Source organism: Megalobrama amblycephala, linkage group LG12 (assembly GCF_018812025.1).
Source record: "Megalobrama amblycephala isolate DHTTF-2021 linkage group LG12, ASM1881202v1, whole genome shotgun sequence".
Taxonomy (NCBI): domain Eukaryota; kingdom Metazoa; phylum Chordata; class Actinopteri; order Cypriniformes; family Xenocyprididae; genus Megalobrama; species Megalobrama amblycephala.
Window position 1 is genome coordinate 4,359,378 of NC_063055.1, and position 27,717 is coordinate 4,387,094.

The following is a 27,717-nucleotide window of genomic DNA, read 5'->3' on the forward strand; positions in this document are numbered from 1 at the left end:
CAGTGTGGCTAATGCAGTTTTCAACAAAACCCTGTTGAACTTCACACGCCATTTTTGCTCCGAATACCTCAAATCATGCAGAGAGGTGTGTGCTATTACTTTTTTTAAGCAATTGAACTTGGTTTTTGCTTGGCAGATAATAAAACATACTTTCAATGAGTCATACTCTATCTAGAGACCAGAATATAACATAGTAATTAGAAATTGTAAATCTTTTATTTCAACAAAAAGTGTCTGTTGCATGAGAATATAAAGCATATTATAAAAGCTACGGAGGCTTTCATTTAACCAGAATTGCTTTGAATATCAAAACCAGAGCACAAACCATCTCTTTGTTTTGAGTATGCATAAAACATTAGTGTATATGCAAAATATGGTGAGTGGGCAATAGAGTTTTTTACGGATTACAAAAGAACATTCTTAGTGCTAAACAATATGAGGAGTTTGAGATCCACAAGAACCTCTTTTAGCACAATGTTATGCTCTGGACAAACTGTGTTATATGATATTTCGTCATGTTTTATGCAGTCAAAAAGTTCTTGCATCTGTCAGGCCCTCCGCATGAGTTGGGCTAAAGGCAAGATGTTTAATAAATAATGCACGAGTGCTTTTTAAATATAAAGGTCTGTGCTCTGTTCATTGTTTGTTGGCCGTCAGTAATATAGTGCCAGAGTCTGTGTTCACGTTCATTATTTTGTAAGAGGTCGAACTGAATATTTTCCCCCTGTCCAGCGCGGAATAAATCACAGCCGCCCACCCTCGATTCGCCCAAAAGTTAATTCCCCTCTAGCCCACCCAACGTTTGGAATTATTTCACCGAGAGAGCCTTTGAAATATAGTTGCGCCATAACAATAACAGCCACCGAGAGCGGCTTAATGAAATATTTATCAGGGATTTGTGGATTGAGGCTATTTTAATTACCATTCGCTAAAGAGGCATCTCTGTAGATTTATGAAATGGCTGCATCTTGCCAGTCAGCGTTTGTCGGTGTCGTTTGTGTCGGGCTGCATGGCGGGGTGTGTGTCCTTGTGCATGCCGTAAACTGAGGTGTGTGTGTGTGAGTGTGTCCGTGTCAGGGTTGTGCACCATTCAGAACTGAATTAAGAATGGCTTTTTAAATTCCAATTCCTGAATCTGAAGTAGGGCTGTGCCGATAAACGATATCGTATCGAATCGCGATAAAATATATGTCGATAATGATGATAAGCTCTAGGCATTTTTACTCGATATGGATTAATATAAGAGCCAATAATACAGCAGAAATATGCGACAACAGCCAATCAGCGTGCAGCTTTTAACGTTCCCGTCAAAGAACAAAGTCAATTTCCTACGGCACTTTGCAAAGCAAACTCGACACAAGGATGACAAAAATGAGTGGAAGCAGCGATGAAAGTGAAACTAACCTCGAGTTATTATCCAAAAATGATGAAATTGTTGACAAAAAAGGTAGCACGAATTGGTTTGGTTATTTGAAAAGCGACCAGGTGCAGATTAAAACGAATTTTAAAATATGTCGTCGGACGTTGAAAAACAACACAACCAACCTATTCAATCACAGTGCTTCCCACACATAGATTTTACTTTGGCGGGCCGCCCAGGTATATTAACGGCCGCCCAAATATGTTTGGAGACACATTTATGCTTTTATTATTTTTATCCTCTTAAACTTTTGTATCCGCCCAAGATAATGAAACCATCCGCGATCGATTAACTAGTGCAAAATCTCTCCTCGCCCTAAGCGTTTTGTACCTGCTCATTATGTGTGCGTCAGAACTGTTTACTCCCGCTGACATTCCCACGTGCGCTGCAGAGACGCGGTGGATATTTCACAAAGAGCGCTGCATGTTGCAATGTCACAAGGCGGCGCTGTTGCGCGTTCTACATGCTCGCGCAACAGCGCTTCAGACTGCTTCAAAGTGATTCTCAATCAATGAAAAGCACAGATTTATGCCAAGCGATTGCTAATGAACTCAAGTTGATGAATTATTACAATGTCTACTTTATGGCCTTTATATAAAATGTTTTAGACGGTTGTAAGAATCTGAAGGATCAGCCCGCAATTTTGTAGACATTTCAAAATAAGAGTCCCGGTGTATTTCGGGCTTGTTTATAATTAAAAGTCACACACTGGGTTAGTAAGTTGTCTTAATTTTTTAAGGCCATATGTGTAATCTGTTTTTGTTAATAAACTATACTTTAAAATGTAATTAATGAACCCTCAAATTTTTGTGGCTTCAGTCATAGTTGGGATACTCTTTTAAAGCTGGCAGCATTAACAGTTTTTATATTGAAATATGTATCGTTATCGATCAATATGGGAAAAAATTATCGACGATATCGATGCAGAATTGCAATTTGAATTTGAATGTACGCTTCATTGACAAAAGTTGGGAATAATTATGATTTTGAAATGTTTAAAGTCTCTTATGCTCACCAAGGCTGCATTTATTTGATCAAAATACAGGAAAAAAAACATCAATATTATTAGGATTTAAAAGAACTGTTTTATATTTTAAAATATTGTAAAATGGAATTTATTCCTGTGATCAAAGCTGAATTTTCAGCATGTCACACGATCCTTCAGAAATCATTCTAATATGATGATTTGCTGCTCAATTATTACTATTATTGCTCAGTTGGTTATTATTATTACCATTATTTTCGATGTTGCAAATAGTTGTTCTGCTTCATATTTTTGTGGAAAACATGATACTTTTCAGGAATCTTTGATGAACAGAAAATTCAAAAGGACAGTTTTTTTTTTAAATGTTTTGTTAAAAACATTATAAATGTCTTTACTGTCACTTTTGATCAATTCAATTCATCCTTTAATACTTCTAATTTTTATTTATTTATTTTAAATCTTACTCCAAATTTCCGAATGGTAGTGTATCACATTGGTGAGCTGTAAATGGGATGAACGACATTACAGGGAGATAAACCTGCCCATCTGATGGATTAAAGCCACTTTGACATTTCCAAATCAAATTATGAATTAAAAAAGCAGCCCAGTCAGCAATAATGCAGCGCATGCCGTTAAGCTGGACTGCATCATTCCACCACGCAGCCGTTTACCTCCGTGAATTTCCTAAAGGCCAGTTTTCTGCACTGCAAGGTGAAGAGAACATATAAACCTCACAATTTAAGATAATATTCATTGCAGTTAACAGTCAACGGATGATGTTATCTGGAACATGTTTTAGAGTTTATAGAGTCTGATGTTCATCACATTCAAACCGATGCAATCTAAGAGCAAAGAGACAAGGAAAGCATATCAGATGTTTCTTATAATCTTGTGACGAATAAGAAGAAAAGCTTACTAAAGGGCTTTTGGTATAGGAAGAGACCGTATCGGTCTGTGTTGAATAATAGATTTAAATGATTGTTAAATGTGATTTTGCCAGAGGCTGAAGGCTTGTCAGAAAGTTGAACTGCCATCAAATTATTTTTCTATGTGTGATAACTCACTGATACCATGGTGAATTGTTCAGTAACTGGTTTTAAATTAAGGTTAACAGCTGTTACTAATGCAGTGTAATTTGTTTCACAATGACTTTGAGGAGTATACTTTCAACAAAAGTTATTATATCATTTAAAGTGTTTTGATGTTGTTTTAGATATAAAGAATATGTTTGTTTTTCTGTGCATGCAAGACGAGAAAAGTGCAATACAAGTTTTAATTAATTTATGGAATTAATATTTTTAATTAAATAGTAAGCATTTACTTACTATTGTATAATGCCCACACTGTAAACAAATATTTTCATGATTTGTTATCACACTCTTCTTTGTAAAATTAACTTGGATAATTAATGTGGTTCAGATAACGTAATATTTTGAGTTTCTGTTGATTAAACCAATCGCCTTCATTTCAATGAACTCAAAATTTTAAAGCAACCTTATTCTTTAAGTTAAACCAACATTTTTTTTTACAGTGCATATATAATGTGATTACACTTGTACAGACTATGCATGCATTTCATATAATGATAAATAATCTTTTGCATTCATGTTTAGATCTTGACATCATTCAATGCATTACAATCGATTGCTGTTCCTCTAATAATCAGTGACCCTATAGGGCATGATGTATATATTCATCATATAAATGAGGCCCCCCAGTAGCAGCCTGGTTTACATTTTAGATATAAGTTATTTATCTTCTCATTATCTCATGTTATTGCCTGGCAACAAGGGAGCTGTTGCTGCTTCTGTTTAATGGTCGGCACTGCACTCGTATAGTAAATCTTGTACGTCTGCCGTACTACCAGTGCTGGGTAGATTACTTACATTACTTACTTAACTGTAGTTGGCTACTGATTCCAAATTACATCACAAAAATTAGTTAGTAATGTAAGTTAGTATTGCAATCCTTTACCTTACACATTTAAGGTAATATAATAGAACTACTTTTTGATTATTTTTAGATTACATTTGACTTGTTTATCACATTGATTTGAATAAGATAATCTGGTACCATATTGATATAAAAATATAAAGGGAAAGAAAATATATTCCATTCTTTGTTATCAACAACATGAAGTGCATTAAAGGGTTAGTTCACCCAAAAATGAAAATAATGTCATTTAATTACTCACCCGCATGCCGTTCCACACCCGTAAGACCTTCATTAATCTTCGGAACACAAATTAAGATATTTTTGTTGAAATCTGATGGCTCAGTGAGGCCTGCATAGCCAGCAATAACACTTCCTCTCTCAAGATCCATTAATGTACTAAAAACATATTTAAATCAGTTCATGTGAGTATAGTGGTTCAATATTAATATTATAAAGCGACGAGAATTTTTTGGTGCGGCAAAAAAACAAAAAAACAAAATAACGACTTATTTAGTGATGGCCGATTTCAAAACACTGCTTCATGAAGCTTCGGAGCACACATGAATCAGCGTATCGAATCATGATTCGGATTGTGTGTCAAACTGCCAAACTGCTGAAATCACGTGACTTTGGTGCTCCGAACTGCTGATTCGACACACTGATTCATAACGCTCTGAAGCTTCCTGAAGCAGCATCTACACGGTTTGTTTTTCTATCGTTGTGAGGACATTCCTCAGGCGTAATGTTTTTTATACTGTACAAACTGTACATTCTACCCCCCTACACTACCCCTACTTCTAAACCTACCCATCACAGAAAACATTCTGCATTTTTACATTTTGAATAAAACATTGTTTAGTATGTTTTTAAAGCTATTTCAAATATGAAGACTCATGAAATGTCCTCATATTTCATGTTTGCATCGTAATACCAGTGTATTATCCATGTCATTATACAAATTTGTGTCCTCATAAATCACAAAAACACACGCACACACACACACACTATCTATACATACTTGTGTATGTGGTTTACGAGTTCTCTCATAGACGTAATGGTTTTTATACTGTACAAACTGTATATTCTATCAATCTACACTAACCCTACCCCTAAACCTACCCATCACAGAAAACATTCTTTCTCAGCATTTTCAGCATTTTTCGAATTTTAGTATGTTTTTCTAAGCCATTTGGTTTACGAGGACACAGGAAGTGTCCTCATAAACCTTGTTTACGTTGTAATACCCATGTCATTATACACATTTGTGTCCGCAACCATGTACAAGATGCAAGAACACACACAGTGTGTGTGTATTATGTGTAACATAATGTGGTCATGTTACAACAGTGTAGCATGCTTCTGTTTATTTATTGCATTTTCTGTTAAGTCTAGAAATGGATATAATTATACACCAATAATACTAATAATAATACACCAGGTGAAAATAGTTTGTTTAGTTTGTCTATAAAAATAACAGCACACCATATATTTTGAGGCATCATGCATGTCTGTAGCACAAAATGTGTGGGACATGGCAAAGTTACATAGCTTTAGGGGTTTGTTTAATATGACCAATAGTAAGAGTGATGATTTGCATACACAACTAAATAAATTTTCATATTGTACTGTAAAACCAGGTTATTGTTATCAAAATATCATATGCATATAGTGCCACAAGCAAAATTTTAGAAAAACCTCAAAATTAGACCATCTTTGGCATCTAATCATTTGAACCACCTGGTGAAAATTGAACAATAACTTTTTCTAACCAAAAAAAAAAAAAAAAAACTTTTAATAGCCTTTGAACAACATGAGGTGATAGATATTGACAATTCCAAAGCGGACAATATGAGAAATATCAGTACTGAGGGACATTAAAGTCAAATAATACATATGAAATCCAGTCGATGTACTGGACAACTACAAAAAAGCTAATTTCATAACCTCCAAAGAGAGCAACATAACAAAATATATATATCCACTAGCCGCCGCCTGCATCTTGGCTAATAAACTTTATAACTAGATCTGCAGGTATAGCGATGCATGTCGCAAGAACAAATAAAAATGTTTTTCAGAAGTGCTTACAATCGCTGTGTATTCTTCTGGGATTTCTGATATATTGGAATATATTTCTCTTTATCTACTTAGGAAATAACAAGAAGCCACTTAGAGATATTGAACCATCTGCCTGATTAATATTAGGAGCAAAATAAGGAGAATGTCAGTAAAAAATAAAGCAAACAAACACAAAAAACAGCTTTCAGACCCCCATTTTCATTCTGCTGGCATGCCTTGCGTATACATGACATGCTCTCTCCGGGGCTTTGGCAAATGTGGGCACTTCTTTGTTTAGTTTCACAGACTTGCTCATTCACCGCCTGAATATTTAAACATGGTGGGAACGTTGATGCAGCGACTGCAGTGTCGTTTCAAAGCAATGGTTTGAAAACCCTTGAGTTGTTCCAAGCTTGTACGACTTTCTGTATTTTGTTGAACACAAAATTAGATATTTTAATGCATGTTCACACTGCTCGCTTAAGATTGGAGAGTTTAAGGAGGTCAAGACTTTACAGAGCTGGTGCTTTGTAGACACTTATATGCATCGTGTCTACACTTTGTTTGTTAGTGAGAGATTTCGCGAGCCTGCATTACTCAGCACTGAATAAAAACGCTGGCATTTTGAACGGTGTTTGAGTTCACTTAAAGGTTTAGTTCACCCAAAAAATGAAAATTCTGTCTTTAATTACTCACCCTCATGTCGTTCCACACCTGTAAGACCTTTGTTCATCTTCAGAACACAAAATAAGATATTTTTAAAGATGAAATCCGATGGCTCAGTGAGGCCTCCATAGATAGCAAGATAATTAACACTTTCAGATGCCCAGAAAGCTACTAAAGACGTATTTAAAACAGGTCATGTGACTACAGTGGTTCAACCTTAATGTTATGAATCGATGAAAATACAACTTTACAAATCTTTTGTTTCGAATCAGTGGTTCGGAGCGTGAATCAAACTGCAAAAGTCAAATGATTTTAGTAAACGAGGCTTGGTTATGCTGCGTTCACGCTACCTCGTATTTACCGGAATCTTGAGATGATAACACGTGACGTTATGTTCTGAATTTATGCGTTTCCATGGCACCACTGTCAATGCCGAAATGAATCTACAGCAGTCAGGTGTTATAGTGGCCACGTAGTACTCCTGGGAGCTTTCAGAAAACTCCCAGCTTACAAGCTGTAATTACGAGCTCTACAAGGATATGAACGCTTTTTACAAGCTAGAATCTCATAACTACAGGAATTACGAGGTGGCGTAAATGCACCTTTACATCAGAAGTGTTTCGAAATTTTTGGGCATGACTTTGGCACATATGATCCGAACCACTGATTTGAAACAAAAGATTCTTAAAAGATATCTTAATTTGTGTTCTGAAGATGAACGAAGGTCTTACGGTGTGGAGCAACATGAGGGTGAGTAATTAATGACAGAACTTTCATTTTTGGGTGAACTAACACTTTAAACACCTCTGATTGGCCATTGCGTTCAAGAGATCAGCATGTCTGTGATTGGCTACATTGCTCACCGCTGCAAAAGCATGTTGTAAATAGATTGTAAATACACAAATATGCACTGCAGTGTTTGCCAAATCTGTTTCGCCGAAATAAGGGCATTATATTATTACAGTATCAACTTTCCCCAACACTGATTATAAATGCTACACTCTTAGAAAAATCCTTCAGTGGGGTCTAGGACTCTAGGGTTCTTGACTCAATTTTAAAGGTGCCCTAGAATTTGTTTCCTTCGTGGGCGGGGAGCGTGAGCATTTAAAGGGGCCGCAACCTGAATCGGCGCATTTCTAATTATGTCCCAAAATAGGCATTTAAAAAAATGAATTTAAAAAAATCTATGGGGTATTTTGAGCTGAAACTTCACAGACACATTCAGGGGACACCTTAGACTTATATTACATCTTGTAAAAAAATGTTCGATGGCACCTTTAAAGAACCGTTCATGCCTAAAAGGTTCTATATAAGGAGAAATGTCTCAAGTGATTGCATAATACTTCCATGTTTAATGGGTTATTTCACATTTTTCTATAATTCATAAAATGTAATCAAAATAAAAAATGAATTAATTAATTAAAACTAAAAAGTTCTATAGCATCTGACAGAACCCTTTAAGATTCTATATAGAACCTTTTTTTCTAAGAGTGTTGATTTTGTGAAATATTTTGTATTAACACAAGAACCCTACAGTGATGTCAGTATATGGAGATATCACCTATCATACGTACAGTTCCACTATCAGATTCAGCATGAGGCCAGTGGAGGGATGATGTATCTGTACACTCATATTTGCCCATCTGTAACAAACGCACATGGGCGATAGTGATATCACATGCTATCTTGCTCAAGACAAGATCAGAATGCTCTGTTTGAGACAGGACAAATGTAGTTCAGGAGTTGAGCTGGAAAAAAAAAAATCTTTTCCAGTAAAACAAAAAACAAAATCTAAACATCTGAAAATTTACAATAAGATTTCATTTGTTAACATTAGTTAACTACATGAATTAACAATGAAAAATTGTCCTCATTTATTGTAATTGTATGCAAAAGAGATTCCAGTACATCCTCTTTTTTGTATTCTATGGAAGGAGGAATCATGAGGATAAATAAATGTAAATCTGATCACTCTGTGCAAACATTTGGAAAAAGATTTTTCATGTTTTTTAATGTTTCTTATGTCCACCAAGGCTGTATTTCTTTGATCAAAAATACAGTAATATTGTCAGATATTATTACAATTGAAAATAACTGTTTTCTATTTGAATATATTTTAAAATGTAATTTATTCCTGTGATCAAAGCTGAATTTTCAGCATCATTACTCTAGTCTTCAGTGTCACATGATCCTTTAGAAGACATTCTAATCATCTGTATCACGGTTTCCACAAAAATATAAAGTGGCACAACTGTTTTGAACATTGATAATAATCAGAAATGTTTCTTGAGCAACAAATCAGCATATTAGATTGATTTCTGAAGGATCATGTGACACTGAAGACTGGAGTAATGATGCTGAAAATTCATATTTGCCTGAGAGAAAAAAAAAAAGGATTTTTCAACGTGTCAGTAGTGGGAGAGAAAAAATACAGCATGTAGATTTGCATGTGAACCCGAGAGACCACAGGCAGATCAACACTTTAATGTCATTGTGCAACACAATTAATTCCATTTTCTAAGCTATTAGGTTTAGATTGCTTATCAAACTGCTCATTCAGATCGTTTCCCTCTGCACTGCATCAGGGGTCACAGCCAAACGCTTTTCCCGGGTGAAGATAGAAAGAGAGACAGCAAACATAAGCCTAAGTGATTAAGAGAAACACTAAAGGAAAAAGACGTCAGTAATAAAGGACAGGCTAAAAAGGCAGAAACAAATCCGAGACAGCTTGCGTGTGCCGGGCTCTCCTGTGACCACCACGGCCGCTATGCTGGCATATTAACGGAGTGCTGCGGCGTTCCTGGCCTGTCCTTTTGTCGGTGGGATCATTCAGTGTGCGGCCGCACTGTGTAGGGCCTGTCCGCTGCGGCAGCGAGGAAACTTGGACCTCCTGCTATTAAAATCGCTGGCCATCATGTGTCCCAGCATGCAGCGTGGCATACTAATGACTCAGACACGGCCTTCTGACGCTGTGGAGATGAACACACTGAATGAATGAAGGTGCTTTCAGGGTGAAGCTGGTGTTATCTGAAAGGGAACATTAGCAGAAACATGGACATCATGCTTAGAAATATCAAATATTCGACAGTGGAAATGAAAAGAGAACACAGGCTGGGTTGAGAATGACAAAATTGCATACTGTTCCCTTGTGGAAAAGAAGTGCACTTAAAGGGATAGTTCACCCAAAAATGAAAATTAGCCCATTATTTACTCACCCTCAAACCATCCAATTTGTATATGGCTATCTTCATTCAGACAAATACAATCGGAAATATATTTAAAAGTATCCTGGCTCTTCCAAGCTATATAATGCAGTGAATGGCGGGCCCAATTTTGAAGCCAAAAAAGTGCATCCATCCATCAAAAAAAGTAAACCACACGGATCCGGGGGGTTAATAAAGGCCTTCTGAAGCAAAGCAAGGGGTTTTCGCTTTTTAAAAACTACAACAAATGGCTGGTAGGGACTACAACAAGCTTCTTCCCGGGTTGGTGACATCACAAACCCCAAAATTTACATAAACCCCGCCCCCGGGAACACACAACAAAGGGGGTGAGGCCATGTTGAGCTGCTTTAGAGAAGAGCCATTACTTACAATCCTCATTTTGGCTGCGTGAGATTCTCCAGCTTTGTTGTTTTTGAGCAACTGAAGCATGAGCTGTAAAAGCTCCGCCCTCTTCTTGAAAGGGGGCCGGGAGCAGCAGCTCATTTGCATTTAAAGGGACAGGCTATAATAAATGATCTGTGGGGTATTTTGAGCTGAAACTTCACAGACACATTCTGGAGACACCAGAGACTTATATTACATCTTTTGAAAAGATGTAATATATCCCCTTTAAGGATATGACGAGAAGCGCACGGGCAAGTGAAGTATGTATGCAATTTCCCTCCAGAAATCCCTCCCGATCTAAAATATAAACACTTATAATAGGCTTACCATAGAATCAAGGCAAGACAAAAATGGTGTATTGAATTATTTAAATGTTGTTCATTTTGAACCCCAAAAAAATTACATAGTGCGCCTTTAAAGTATATTATTTCTGTCATAATTACTCTTTTTAAAAGTATGCTAAAGTGTACTACTTTATTCACAAGGGTCTTTCTCCACAGTATCTATACATGCCTGCTAAATTTCGTGGCATTTGTTAAGGGAAATGTGTGTTATTTTACTAAGCGATCAGACATAGTAAGATAATTGAAGAGTTGGCAATGATATTTTAACAGACGCACACAGCTTTTTCAACATTTATCATTTGCAGTGCTGAAAAGTTAAACATGGCAGCCTAATAAGGGCAGCGTCAGAGAGAGAAAGTAATTACTGAAAATCTTTGAATTAATCAATTCATTTTTTTGTGAGACATTTTTCAAGAAAACCCAATTAAACCATTCAAAAATGTCTCACTATTGGAAAATCTGCTTAACAATCATGAATGTGCCTTTTTGACTTTCTCTGTGTGGCATTACACAAAAGCAAAGATTCAGTTATTGGTATTTGAAAAATTGGAAATACCAGATTCACAGTCATAATCATCACCCACTATGAATTTATTCTAACTTAAAAGTGTCTGCATGATAATTGGGGATTTCCAATGCAATGTGAGGGATATTCAGCTGGTCATGTGATTTCAGCATGGAGCAGGGAATCACTTTTATCCAGAATAAGCTTTTCCTCATGTGAGTGACTGGGACTTGAATTTATATAGGTTTCGACGCATACTATTCATTTCTCTGTGTGTAAAACTTTTGGTAAATGGAAAAAATTATTTTGAATATATTTAAAAAAAAAAAAAAAAAAAACATTATATTGATTTAATGTGATCCTCAAAAATCTATTCAGATCAGTGTTATTTTAGTTTTATAAATATTTAGAATTAGCTTTTTATTTTTAGATTTCATGTTATTTTAGTTTAAGTTGTAGTAATTTCGCTGTGCTTTTAGTAATTTTTTTTTTTTTTTTCTCAATATTGCTTTTATTTCAGTTTTAATTTTAGTTTTTATTTATTTCTAGTTAATAATTTTAGTGCTTCAATGTAAATGTATTTCCATTTATTGCCCAGGCAACATTTCTAATTTTCATTGTTTAAGTTTTTTAAACTAATATATTTATATTTTATTTTATTTCAGCTCAATTTCAGTTTCAATTAGTTTTAGTTTTTAGTTTTATTTTGTTTAACTACTTAAACATTATCGAAAATTAAAATTATTGCATATATATATATATATATATATATATATATATATATATATATATAAATTTTTTCAGCAAAAATATCTGTTTTGCCATGATATCAGATTATGGTCATATCGCCCACTTCTAGTAGTAAGCAGTAGGATTCATCCAAACACAGCCAATATTTGTTGTGCGTTCATCTCTCAATAGGAAGCGTAGTGGATATGCACTCCAAAGCTCCGTATTGTGAAGAAGAGGAGTTTCTAAGGCATCAACTGCACTTAGCTCTTAACACAGAACGCTGGCAAGAGCCCAGACGCAACCCACTATGAGTCACATCTTTAAAAGCTCTGACCGCAGCAGCCAAAAGTAAAAGCTCCCAATATTTGTGATTAAACCGGGATGGACAACAGGCGTGCGAAGCCAAAAAGCCTTTTATTTTTAAAATATTCATCACTCTCAATCTTTAATCCTGTTTTCAGAAGGAACGGGGGCAGAAGGGTGTTTGTGAAGGAAACAACACCATAGTCAAACACTTCAGTAGGAATGTAATCAGAAATGCTGTTTTATGCATACGCATCTTTTTTTTTTTGTTAGCAGTTGTCCCCTATGTTCCCTTTGCAGTTGGTTTAAAAAGGAAAGGGAATGGTTAAACTTTAATCCCATTTGCATTTATGGATAATTGATTGCTTAGTTGCATGCTGAATGATCGCTCCAGCAGTCCATTAAACAGAGAAATAGGATTGACAAGGCTGTGCAAATGGGGTTTGTATCTGGCAAAGGTCGATCGCTAACTCTAAGTCCTTGTTCCCAGATGAATGCAGTGAAACGCGGCTATGCGATAAAGACTCCGCTGCATGAAGATTAATCCAACCTTGTGGATATTACAAATCCGCACCTATGTAAACAATGCGATGTGATTTAGATGCATATGAACACGTCAGTCTTCAAAATCCACACGAACGCCCTGGAGACGATACTAAAAACCATTTTTGTTAAATTGCCAGAATGCAGTCGTAATTGAAGTGCGTAAAAGGACGTGCAAAGCAAGGAAATTAACAAGAGATTATATGCATTTGAAATGCTGCTTACAGTAGACCCGTCCTCTTTCAATGTGATTGTAAAATGTGCAAAAGTGGCAATTTGTTCAACACAAAAGAGCCATACGCTCATTTAAATGCTTCTAAGACAACATTTTCACTTCTTTATTTCCAGCTAAGTAATTAGCCAAACTGAGCCTTGAAGTTGTTCTACAGGCCTTTTATGTGGACCCCCAACTAAGCAAATTTGCATAATCATTTTCTTCATTTAGGGTAAACAGTGGCCAAGAAAGGTATTTGAACACGCAAGTCACACTTAAAAATGTGTGAATGTCATTGCATTAGATGCAAAAAAAAAATAGACTAAACATCAAACATAGTAGCTTATATATAAACTATAAAACAATTAAAAGTAAACACAAGTAATTTTTTAATAAAGTGTGGGACTTTTTCTGTTTGAATTGTGGCCTACGCACCTGCCCACGACTATCCAGGTGTTTTCAGGGTTTTTTATAATGACAATTTTTATTTTAATATTTTATTTAAAATTAAGACAAATATATATATATATATATATATATATATAGTGTGACTTTGTGTTTGTTTGAGGTTAGTGGAACATTTTGATAGTTTTTTCTACATCATTGTTTTCTCTTGAGGAACTTGAGGAGAACTGACTTCATACAGTACATCCACTAAAAATCACCAAAAACACAAGCTGATTCAATTCAATTCAATTCACATGCCCCATTTATGATTTTTTGGATATTACCTATTTTATAGTGTGTAATATAGCTGTTTTTGAAGTTAAAAGCTCAACAAAGTTTTAAAGATAAAAAAGTGGAGTTGGTTCATTCCGTGTCAAATCAAACAAATTTCGGAACCTTCCCTGGATCAAATTTTCCATTTTCTTCATACTTTTTCTGTAGAAAGACAACCATAAATAGTGATGAAAGCCAAAATATTAAATGTCACAGATGTAGATTTATTGAGTAATCCACTATTTTGTAGAAGGGGGTCAAAATGACATTTTTCACCTGAGATTTGGAGCCAATTTACAGGGCTGTAAAAAATGACTTTAGAAAGATGGCAGCAGCATTATTTTATTTTTACACAGAGATTGGTAGGTCTATTAGTAAAATCTGTTGACTTTATCAATCTTTGTTTCATTATATGCCAACAGTGACTGTTTAAAAATGGCAAAAAGCACTTCTTGTGTTTATTTGCCTCAAGTTTGCATGCCTGTAACTCAAGAAGTATTAAAGTTATCTTAAAATCATTTTAGATTCTGGTTCATAAACTTTCCTTTTGGTATCTTCATTTTAAAGACCCTCGATGCTTCAATCCCAGAGATATGGAGATCTTAATGTGGCTCCATGAGTAAATTGTTCACATTTTCAGTGGTCAAAAAACAAATGTGGGTCACTTTGTATACAGCGGATATATCTGAAGAACAAATGTATCTCGTGTTTTTCCATCAACTCAATTGCATAGAACATACCTGTTCGAGTGCCAGAAATGTTCCTTTTCCAAAGTTTGCATGCCTGTAACTCTAAAAGTATTATCTTACTATCCTTCTAGATTCTCATTCTTAATAAACTTTTCTTTTGAAGTCTTAATTTTCATAGTTCAGTCCCATAGATATGAGGATCTCAAAGCAGCTCTGTGTTCAAAATGTTGAACTTTAATCATTTAAAACTTAAATATCTTGTGAAATGTTTTCTCGAGCCACACGGACACCACATACCCTTCCACTGGAGCATCATATTCCATAGATACTTTATGCCCCCATTTTAATATTTTATGCAAATATAATTTATTTAAAAATGAAACATGCCCACAATGTCTGTCTTCCCTCACACTAATGCACTGACATTCATTTTTAAGTGTCCGAACACTTTTTAGCACCAGTGTACTTACAAATGCCATAATGTGCTGTATGAAGCAGGATGGGAAACGGAAACGCACAGATGGAGTGCCATTACGGACACACACAGTCCACTGCCCACTTCCTAAAGTGAATTTCATAGACATATCGCAGTCGCCGTCTTTGCGACTGGAAGGCAGGGGCTGTATTTAATCTGACAAGCATTCGTCGTAAATCGATCTGTCTTCTGTTGGGTAATGCAGCACAATCCAATTGCGGGCTGATGGAACATGCACCATGTCTCTGGACAATGCGTCTCTTCTCTCTGTTTGCGTGGCGTTAGCGTCCATGAGTTTAACGCAATCGGTTTAGAGAGTTCACAGATGGCGAAGGCACTGCTAATCAATCGCAACAGATTGTGTTTCGGTTCTCTTAGCTATCGAAAGACGCTTCTCTAATCGCTCAGAGGAAGCTGTTCATATGATGCAATTAAAAGGTGTAATTGACAATACTATTATATCATTCCCTGTCCACATTAGAATATACCTCACCGATCATTACAATGCAGGTTGCATTTATCATCCGTGTCTTCATCGCCTGCTATTTGCTTTCAGAGTTCACTTGTTCCTTTAATAAACTAAGAAGCTAGCATCAACCTGTGCAGTTCATTGTAAGCAAACTTACCTGCTTATCTCACGCATTATTGCTGGGGTCTGCTTCCTTTAAAACAGTCAGGAGCTAATATTACTTAATTAGCACATAATTATATACAATTCAAAGCAGCAGTGAGGCAGAGGTTGGGATGGCGGAAGCCAAATGCACGGTATCAGCAAAAAGGCTGTAATGCAATAAGTGGTCTCCACTTAATGGAGTCAAGCCCTCCATTTAAGAGAATAAAAGCAGTGGTATGTAAGTGCTTTCTCTCTAGAGCCCGGGACTGCATATAAATCAGGGCTACAGAGCAGCCGGCCAACCGCTGCCATGTTCGGATGCTGCTTATGAAGATGTGTGCATCATAGATGTGTGTGTCTGTATGCTAAACCCTGTCTGTGGCACGTTTTCTCGCTTTAAAATCAAACAGTATGACCCGCTATCCTTTATCTATCCATCCATCCATCCATCCATCCATCCATCCATCCATCCATCCATCCACACTCTAAAATGCTAGGTTAAAAACAACCCAGGTCGGGTTGAAAACAGACAAACCCTGCAATCGGGTTGTTTTAACCCAGCGTTTGGGTTAAATGTTTGCCTAACATGCTGGGTAGTTTTATTTAACCCAACTATTACTAAATAGCTGTCTTAAAATGAATCAAAAGTAGGTTGGAAATTAAAAATCAGATAAATAATTACTACTAATAATTTGGTTTGTTGATCTATCTATCATCTATCTATCATGTAAGTGAAAGTTCCTCACACACAGCAAATCATATATGATTCAGAATATACCATACAAGTCATATTGACTGGTTAAGTTGCATTTTCAGTTCTTTTATTTTCCACAAATGCTCATTATGGGTGCGCTGTCCCTTTAAGGTAACGAGCGTACATTTTTACTTCTGCACTGTAGTAGGCATATCATTTTCATTCAGTGTTTCTATTGCAGCATCACTGTCATCTGATAAAAAGCATGTTTGACATGTTACAATACCTCTTGCACAAGTCGTAAAATGGTTCATTTATGAGCCCTGGTTACTCTAATGATGAACTCTAAATGATGTTATCACATTTTGCATTCCAAAGGTACTAATTACAACCAAATTAGACTCAAAGGAGTAATTAGGGTTTCTTTTGTGAAGGTTGTTGGAAGGAAAAATCTCAATCTGAATGTGATGATAATTACCGAAACCGTAACACTCTTCACATTCAGTGTGATCTTTTGATCTTTATGCCGTATCTAATATTATTAGAATTCTCTACCGTCTTCCACCTGGCAGATGCATTTCCTGTTATTTGCAAATGCTCGTTGTATTGGCACCGTTGAAGAGAGTGAGCGGGTGGCCGGCTTGCCGATCTCATTCCATTTGCTGTGTGTTAAACTTTTGATTGGCCTGTTGCTGCAAATGGAGAATGTATTTATGGGGTTGATTGCAGAGCTCATGGGCCTCTTACGAGAGAGGGCAACTCATTTGCAGTCCACTGAAAATACATTTCACACACTTTAGATAGGTTTTATCCGTGCACGCTGCACTCGGTTGGACACTGCCACAATTTAAGGCTGCATTTACATATCCAATTTTTTCTTGTCTATTTTTATTCTTTCAAGATATAAAGGTGTTTTTACATGACATGTAAAATGTGTTATTATATATTATTTATGTTTATTATTTTAACATATATTAAACATATATAATATGTATATATTACTATAATATTCATATATATATATATATATACTATATAATACTATATATATATTCATATATAATATATATTACTTTTATTCATATATTATTTTTATATTTATAAAACAAATTATTCATGAAAATTACAATGATTTAATTATTATTATGATTATTATTGGAAAATATTTTGTGTATTTTATATATATATATATATATATATATATATATATATATATATATATATATATATGTATATATATATAAACATTTATTTTTAATTTTTAGTATGATTATATTTTTTATATAATATATATATATATATATATTATATAAAAAAATATATAAACATTTATTTTTAATTTTTAGTATGAATATATTATTTTATATAAAATGTATATATTATATTTTATTATTATTATTATATATTGTTTTATATATATATATATATATATATATATATATATATATATATATATATATATATGGGTCAATGACGTGACAGGTCGTTTTTTGTTTAGTTTTTTTGTCCAAAGGCCTTAATAATAATAAAAAACAAAGATATGACATTCAAAGTTTGTAAGGTAGTACAATTAGATCTCTTTTATTGAATCCAAAATGTTTTAATTATATTTTGCTACATATAAAGGTATTTTAAAGATTTTGAATTGTCAAAAGGTCATTCGGTTTAACCGTCCAAAGGCCAATACAGCCATTTCATTTGTGGTTAAAATATCTTAAAATGTAATACATTTATATATTTTTTATTATGGCTTGATTTTATAACATCAACATAGTGCAAAATGGTATTAAAATTATGTATAGAAGTCAATGCTTTGTTATGAGAAAGAATGTCCGGAAAAATGAATTTCATTGATGTCATTCGGAGTAGCCAATATAAAGAGAACATTTTGGATCAAGTCATGCAGCCAATATCATGTGACAGGATGTGACATCATTCAGACACTTGCAAAGGACCACATGGTCATGAAGCAAAGTAACTAACTCTCTCTTAACTCTTTGAAAAATTTATGTTTTCTCTTGCTCATACGCATGTCCCGAAACATCAGGTCATTCGGTACAACCACTATAAAACATGGAAAATATTGTAATATTTTAAAAACTTGTACTAAATATATAAAGTGTTTGATTGTCCTTTTGCTCGTTAGCCTGTTAGCACTGTTTGAAAATATCGTCATTCGGTATAACCAAAAGTGTCATTCGGTAAAACTGAAATTTTGGTTAAACTGAATGACTTTTTTGGTGATACATTTTGCATCTTGTAAAAAATGACAAAAGCAGTGTTAATTGATTATAAAAACCACATAATCTCATTGTTAACACTAATAATTGAAATTGAATATCTGGTTAAATTCATTAGCACATAGGAGATAGAGCCGGCATCCTACAGCAGATCTCTCTTTGAACTACAGCATTAATGCTAACCATGTTCCTCTTTGTCTTTTCTCTCTCTCAGGCCCCTCAACAGATGGGCACATTGGCGTTCTACAGGTACGAGCAGCCCATCGTGGACTACTGCCAGGCTCACCAGCCCCTGCACATGAACAGGGGCTTTGAGCCCCCGTCCCAGGCCCTCGAGGGGCTGGGGGCACGAGAACGCTGCGGCGTCCCATCCGCTGGCCTCCTTCCTTCCGTGCCTGCAGCCCCTCTGTCAGATATCCGCACCCTACCGCAGTGAGCCGGAGATGGACTCGTCCCTGTCGCCTGTTTTCCTCGCTGAATGTCCCCGGAGGGCGTACGCTCTACCCCCAACATGAACCCACCACAAGACTGAATCACAGATATATGGGCCAGTGTGATAAACTACAGACTCTCAGGAGAGGACAGGATCGACTCTGTCTTTGTCGTGAAGTGGGTTAAAACACACTCCGGTTTGTCATCTGCAAGAATCTTCTGTACGATTGATGTGTTTGGAATAATCTAACAAGGATGTTTTTTTTTTGGGGGGGGGGGCATTTTATCCTGATGCTTTGGGCTTTTTTGTGAGCTCGGCCCTCTAAATGTTTAAAAGCATCATGCTAATGGCGAAACGTCTCAAGCGAGAAATATACATCAAGGCCTTTGTTGACTCAACAGCACGCATACTTTGACAGGCATACATTGGTGTTCTCCCAGAACCAAAAGTAATTAAACGTAAAACGCCGTCCCTTAAATGGATTCGAGAAACCGGAGCAGCGAGCAAAGGAATTTCTGAGCAGGTTCTGAGCATAAAAATCTCTTTTATCTCTTTCTAATAAGGCCTTTCAGAAGGACTCCTGCCCCATGAAGTCAGCGATAATTGCTTTATATAAAATTGCCCAAATTTAATTCCTCAAGGTGAGCTGACAAATTTGAATTGTAAATGATAATATGACCCTCACTTGACAGCCTCTCTATTGTGAATCTTTAAAATGAGTCTTGATCGTTTGGTATTATGATGAAAGAACCCATCACACCATGCTGATTTTACTCTGAAAATCACTGACAGCTGTGACATCATTTATCAGTGCTGTTTTACACCGACTGTGGAAAATGTCTGACACAATCTGTGAGGTATTCATATTGAGTTTCCTTTCACTTTTAGGATGTTAACACCAGGGTCATTCCTGTTAGGCCTTATAAATCCTTGAACTTCTAAAAAATAAAAATGGCTGTGTGCTATTTAATTTATTTCTATAAAATGGTCTTGAAGACAATCAGGTCAAGATCAGGCACTTGTAACGTGATTAGGGCTGTCAAACGATTAATCACGATTAATCGCATACAAAATAAAAGTTTGAGTTTGCATAATATATGTGTGAGTACTGTGTGTAATTCATATGCATATATAAATACACACAAGTTAATGTTATTATATTTAAGAGAAATATGCTATTTATGTACAAAATATTTGTATTTATATATAATATAAATTATATAAAAATATAGATAAATACATGTACTTGTAAATATTTCTCAAATATATACATGAATGTGTTTGTATTTATATGTACATAATAATAACACACAGTACACCCACATATATTAGGCAAACTTAAACTTTTAGTTCATATGCGATTAATCGCGATTCATCGTTTGACAGCCCTAAACGTGATTAATTTAACAATGGCAAGACATGAGAATTATATTTTTTAAATTGCCTTGTAAAATGTTATCATACTATTTTTTTTTGTGATTTATCAAGCAGGATGTTGTTTTCCCTCCAAAATGATGTCACTTCTTGGAGAATGATGTCATTAAGTAACTTTTATGTTTGTAAAAAGCATTTTACAAATAACTAACAGAATGGAAAGTGAGGAAAATTAACAATTATGACAAGAAAGTTGGCAAGAAAGTTTACATGAGGATGTAAATATATTTTTTAAATTGTCTTTTAAAGGGGTCATGAATTGAGAAAACAGCTTTTCCTTGAGATTTTGATATATAAGAGGTCATAGTACTATAAGAATATCCTGAACGTTTCAGAACTGAAAACTTCCTTGTTAGTCCAATAAAAGCTTTTATAGACACCACGATTGATCCTGCAGTGTGCCTATAGATAGGCGAAACTCCGCCTCCGCAGAAGAAATCAACGCCTACTTCATCATTGCAATGTTAGCTCCGCCCACTGGCTTGTTAGTGAGATGAGGAGGAGAGAAGAGCGATACAGGACTAAAAATAGCATTACCTTTCAAAGGATCCTAATGCTAGGATTATGGTTATTTATTTTCAACAATGTGAATGTCTCAGTTGAGCTTTATTTGTTTGTATTCGGTACATTTCACTGTGGATTCTTTGGTAAATCAATCGCATTTTGGCTTTTACGATATGGACTCGACAGTAATGCCGCAACATGTAAGAAACTGTGTTAATTCTAATGCCTGATCTCATTCATGTACACTGAGATGTTCTTTGTCAAAGAACGCTCCCTTTACAATCGCTAGAGCTGTCAATCAAATCAGTAACTGAGTTGTGGATTTGCGCCAAAGTTAGTTATGATGAAAGCATTCGTTAGTGTGCAGAAATTGAGTTGTAATGGCGAGATCACTGCTTTCATGAGCTCAACAACATGTCTGTGATCGGCTACAATGTTCATCACTGCAACCTTTCATGCCACGATCTAAATATAATGTCATAGATCTAAATGTAATGCTATAATCAACACTTTTCTCGATTAGTTAACCTTGAAGAGCTGTAATAATAAAACGTGCTAAAAGTTTTCAAGAGAGTAATACTTAGCTATTTCATATTGCAAAGGTGTTAGCCAATCACAACAGTGGGCGTTTACACTGAAGTCTCACAGCAGACACGCCCCTTAAAACAGAGCGGTCAAATAAGAGGGATAAAATCAGTGTAGTAAAAAAATGCCTTTTTTATATCAATTATGACCATTTTTGATGTGAAAAGCATACTAACATTATAAGTGCACCCCAGGAAACATTATAAAACAATAAAATAATGCAGTTCATGACCCCATTCAAATTTTATCAAGCAGGATATTGTTTTTCCGTCAAAATTATGTCACTTCCTGGAGGGTGATGTCATTTATTTATTTTATTTTTTTTTTTGTTTTTTGGGGGAAAAGCATTTTACAAATTAAAAGAATTTAAAAAAGCAAGGACACAGGGAAATGATCAATTAACAACTTGTTTTAGGGGACGTGAAAGTGTCCAGCATAGCAGGAATGACCCACATCTGTTGTTGAAGCCTGTTGGTCATATCTTTTACGTACCCATTATGAAAGTGGATGTATGTTGCAGTGTACTACGTTAGTACCATAAACTGTTAACCATCATCATCTTGCACCTCTGCCCCACATAACACCACCGATTGAACATTGTGCCGTATTTCGCAGAGGCCCGGACAATCCATTAAATGACATGGAAATGGATTCCTTTTCTTTCTGTTTTGCCACAACTCACATTCCAGCTGGAACTGTACAAATAAAGACCATGGGAGTGACCTAGAGACGCTATAAAGTGGGTGAAAGCACTTCCCAGACTGGACTACTTGTCTTGTACATATTATGTAAATTAAAACAAGGATGTCTTTGCTTCTACAAAAACACAATCTTGTTACCTAGAAGAGGAGCCTTATCTTTAATCCAGGAGGAAGTGAACATGCATTCAGTGTGTGTGTGTGTGTGTGTGTGTGTGTGTGTGTGTGTGAGCGCGGGTGCATGAACTGAAAGTGCGAATGGAAAAAGAAGGAGAAGATGGCTGTGTTAGAATATTAGCCTGCTGTTTGAAAAGAACATTGGTTTCAAAAAATTTTACTTTCCTTTGCGGTTTTACATAATTGCAACATATGTTCAATGCTTCTGTCAAGTGGGACAGTGCGTCAAACACCTGTCCTCTAATAATGATTACAGTGATTTTCCAACCAAATGTTTTTATACCAGTATTTATGTGAGAAAAAAAGAAGACAACTAGTATATACTTTTACATTTTACATTCTCCCAACCCCTTCAATGCAATACTTGCGTCTGTAGAGCGGAATGACCCATTTCAGTTCTGATGCGAAGATTGTGATGATTATTTTAAGCATTTGACTGTGTTTCCCTGTATCTTAGCAATGAGGTTGATATATTTCATTTTGTCTATTCAACAGTTATAAAGCGTAAATTTGTTTTTTTAATATGCCTGTCCGTCTCTTATTTTCTCTATTTCAAGGACAATGATCTAGTGCTATGCACAACATGCTCTTATAGACGTAGAGTAAAAAGACTAGGTGAGCCGTTAAACATCTTGTTGTTTTTTCATCATCTGACGCCATGAGCACCATGTTTTTTAAGAAGCCATAGAAAGTTCAACCAGAAAGATACTACATGTAATTATGCAAATATCCCACTGAAAGTCCATTCTTGTGTTACTGTGGCAGTACACAATTAAGTTTCCTTCAATTTTTTGTGCAATTTAAGTGTGTTTCAAGTAGCTATAAAATTTCTCAGCAAGATTCTTACTTCGGCATGACAATATTTGACCTGAAAGAACAAAACTGATGGTAGAAGAAGACGACATAAATTTATGCTACATTACTGCAACATGTAATTGTGTTGCACTGTAAATTGTGTAAACAAGTTCTGACTCACTTTAGGACACAATGATGCAAGAAATTGTAAGAATTGTAAGAAATAGCTAAGCATATGTGACCATGGACCACAAAACCAGTCATAAGGTCAATTTTTTGAAACTGAGATTTATTTGAATAAATAAACTTTCCATTGATATGTGGTTTGTTAAGATAGGACAATATTTAAACTATTTTTTGAAAAAAAAAAAAAGTGCAAAATATTGATAAAATCGCCATTAAAATTGTCCAAATGAAGTCCTTAGCAATGCATATCCACTCACAAAAATACATTTTTGATATATTTATGGTAGGAAATTTACAAAATTACAAAAAAAAAAAAAAAAAAAAAACGTGCGACTTATGACTGGTTTTGTGGTCCAGGGTCACATATGCTTTCATTTGTGTAGATACTTGGGGCCATAAAAAATATTTTTTAATGAAATTTTGTTTCTGTTTTAAAACAATGAATCTGATGAATCTGGGACAAGCGTATTGAACGTTAGCAATGTTAATGTGCCCCTAAAGGCGTCTGTTGCGCACCATCTAGCTGATTGTAACGCTAGAACACATCCTGCCTGAACAGCCCCTTACGTTTAATCCAGTCCATTTTAGATATTCATTTTCATTCAGTCAGTCATTCCACCAAGAAAAAAGAAAAAAATACACATAACAAATGAATACAGCAAGTTTAAAATGCACCAATCCAGAACATTAAGGTCCTTAAGGAAGCAGAAGTACGCTCCGGTAAAGTTAAAAGCTCAAACGGCATGTCGGTGATGAATGGTTATGTATTCCTCCACATTCAATACGCCGTTTCATCTATTACACTTCATTATAGCATGTGCATCCATCAAAACCTCTGGCTTTGTACTGTCAGTTTGATCACCTTCAATCACAGATGCTTGTACTCACTCAATTTGACATTTGGGCTCTCACCCTGAGACTTCAAATTCTCAAATTCTTCGCCCATTAAGTTTTATTCCTCGGGGGAAAGAGTCGTCAATGGTGCAAAGCAGCCGTGAGCGGAGAGGACAGGAGAGAAAAGAGCCCGTCTTGTAAAGAAGCTAAAGCCCTTTACAGCAGCACGCTAACAAATATCTTATGTACTATATAGGGAGTAACAGGCCTGTCCCTGTTGACTATTAGATTTCAATTTGCCTTGCTTTATTCACAGGGCCTAGTTTTGAAGAGAGAGCAGACAAAAGTTCCTGGCGCATCAGAAACTGCTTCGTCAGCATATTTCTCAGTCATTTACAATCGAACAAACAGTTTCTTTCCTCTACACTCTTAAAAATAAAGGTTCTTTATTGGCATTGATGGTTCCATGAAAACCTTTAACATCAATGGAAACTTTTTATTCCACAAATGGTTCTTTAGAATGGAAAGAAAATGTTCTTTGAGAGCTGTTCCTTGAAAGGTTCTTTTGGGATCCAAAAATGGTTATTCTATGGCATAAATCCCCTATTTGGAACCTATTTTAAGAGTGTACCAACTAGTGTTGTCAAAAGTACCGGTACTTCGGTACCAAGTCGGTACTGAAATTTTGAAAATGTGACGATACCAGCATTTCTGTAGTACCGGTAGTACCGAGAATTCGGGTATATTCGGTACCCACTGATAAGGCTGTTGCGGGTGTGTCTCATACGTCCTGAAAAGTGAAGCCGCGGGCTCTTTGATCGCCCCCTGGTGGCTGGATGCAGTACAAGTCATAAACCCGCCCTCTCAATGCAAACTAATGGCACTTGTCAAAATAACAAAAAATTAATTACACATACAATAAAATTTTCCGAAAGATGGTTTTGGTCATTTAAGGTAGTTGTTATCATGCTGATATATATTCAATAGTTCATTTTTGTGATCAGTTTGATTTTTGCAAGCAATTTGGTGCTATAGAAACGGGGCGTGTCGTCACGATTTACAGTTGATTGACAGCTTCTCTGAGGACATGTCGGAGCTTTGAGGGGAGATTGAAGATGAATAAATAACTATTATTTTTCGATTTCTGTGTTATTTCTCACTGACAAAAGTTGTTGTTCAGCAGTAAACTGTCCTAACCGACCTACAGATCTGACGGATCACTGAGTGTTTTTCGGTCACGTTAAATGTGGGCTTTATAAGCTAAATGTTATTAGCCAAGATAACACGGCTAATGTTAGCCATGACGGAAAAAGCAGGTGATCATAATCTGGCAGTTACTAATTATCTTTATGGGTATAAAATAATAATTATCAGGACAAAACTAATCCTACTCTAGTTAATTAAAGAGCACTGTCTAACGTTACAGCAATCGATCTGCTGTAGAGTTAGTTCAACTTTACCGAGGTTTCAAAAATATTATTGCTCTAGAAACAGAATTTTTTTTTACAAGTATAATTTTAATTTGTGTATAATTTATTTATTTAAAATACATCAATTACGATATGTTGTTTTGACCTAGTTATGAGTAATTTAGTTTAAAACTGAACAATGTGCATTAATAAACATTCAAATAAATGTAAATTCCTCATTGCCAGATGTAATTAAGCCATCGTTTAAGCCAAATGAAAAAGGGAGGAGGAAAAGAAAAATATAATAAACAATAGATAATAAAACAAATAGGTGATCTGATCTTGATGACGCAGACGTCTGGGCGGAAGTTTGATACCGCGACTCCGCCTCCGCCTCCTGGTTTCACTGACGAGTCTTTCTGCGCATGCCCAGGTTCCAACATGTCAACGCCCATCATCGTCCGTTTTACCTTCAGTTCATTACAATGGAAGGAAGCGGCGTCGCGTCGTCCATCTTTTTTTACAGTCTATGGGCTGTTGGCAATATTTACTTGAATATGACACGAGTGAAGCACAAAGCTTTGTTTACAGAAGAAATAATAGGTTAGCAATTAAATGTGACATCGCAGCCATGGAAACATTTTGGTTAATGCCGAATAAGAGAGGTGCGTGAGTCCATACATTTAAGCTTCGTATTCTGTTTTCGAAACGCGATCTGGTCTCCTGATTAGCAGAGAATTTAACAATATTCCGTTAGTTATTCCACTGAACATGGAATCTGTTTCTTTTCCCAAATCTTCACTCACGCAGGGGATTATAACGTTTCTTTCGTTCGCATTTAGGCCTATTATAGGCTATTCGCATTATTTACTGTGGTAAAGTAGAAAAAACACCGTAGGACAGAAACCTTTTTGCTTGCACGTCAGTTTCTATTTAACAGAGTTTGTGCTTGTTATTAGACTTTATAAGGCGCGTCAAGTTTATTTGTATATATCGCGTTTCATACGCTGATTTTTACTTTCGTTTTCTCTGGCAGCGCTAAATCAAACATAGCCTGAATGTCTTGCCCCTGCAGAGGATAAAACTCGCTCTTCAGACCTTTTACAACAAGTGTCAGTTGTTTGTAACATCAGGAGATAACGAAGATATTATTAAAGAGAAATGAACCAGCTTAGGACTAGTATGGACCAGCAGGACCAGTTTAGGACCAGCATACAGCTTCAAAACCTTACCAGCATATGCTGGTTTTTTCAACAGTACACAATGGATGTTTGAGCATTTAATTATATATATATTTTTTTATTATTTCAAAATTTATTTCATTGAGGTAGCCTATATATACACACACAAACACACACACTCCAAATCATATTTAATGTTTTTAAAATAGGCTATATAAAATAGTAAAATAGTTCCAATAGATTTTACTGTGGTACCGAAATTGGTACAGAGAACCGTAAAATTTTCATGGTATCGGTACCGACTACTGGAATTTTTGTACCGTGACAACACTAGTACCAACTCACAACTAACGTCTAACGGGTATCACTTTGTGGTGGGGACAGTTTGACATCACAAAATGGTGAAGGCTTGGCTCATAAATAATTTTATTTTAGGTTATGAGCATAATAATTTGTTTACTATTTTGATACATAAATAATATTGTGACATATTTAATTTAACAAATTTTATCCTGACTTACAAAATGTATATAACAAGTTTTTAATTAAAAATCCTTATTTTTTTTAGATATTCAACAATATCTAGTGATGAGCAATTTCAAATCACTGCGTCATGAAGCGTCGAAGCTTTATGATTCTTTTGTTTTGAATCAGTGGTTCGGAGCGTGTATCAAACTGCCAAAGTCACGTGATTTCAGTTAAAGGTGCTACAGAGGATGTTTTGTTTTATACATTTTTGC

General features: G+C 35.5%; 1 protein-coding gene across 2 annotated transcripts in view; it reads left to right on the top strand.

Annotated features, from left to right (window-relative positions):
- The window catches only part of LOC125279577 (leucine-rich repeat transmembrane neuronal protein 4), a 132,936-nt gene extending 112,655 nt beyond the window's left edge, over positions 1-20,281 (top strand). Inside the window, exon 3 of one of the 2 annotated variants that reach the window (XM_048209423.1) lies at positions 18,956-20,281. In XM_048209423.1, coding sequence (XP_048065380.1) covers positions 18,956-19,177 — 222 coding nt within the window. In that variant the 3' untranslated portion in view covers positions 19,178-20,281. The remainder of the gene's footprint in view (positions 1-18,955) is intronic. The other variant, XM_048209424.1, reaches the window with a different exon arrangement.
- The last annotated feature ends 7,436 nt before the right edge of the window (positions 20,282-27,717 follow it).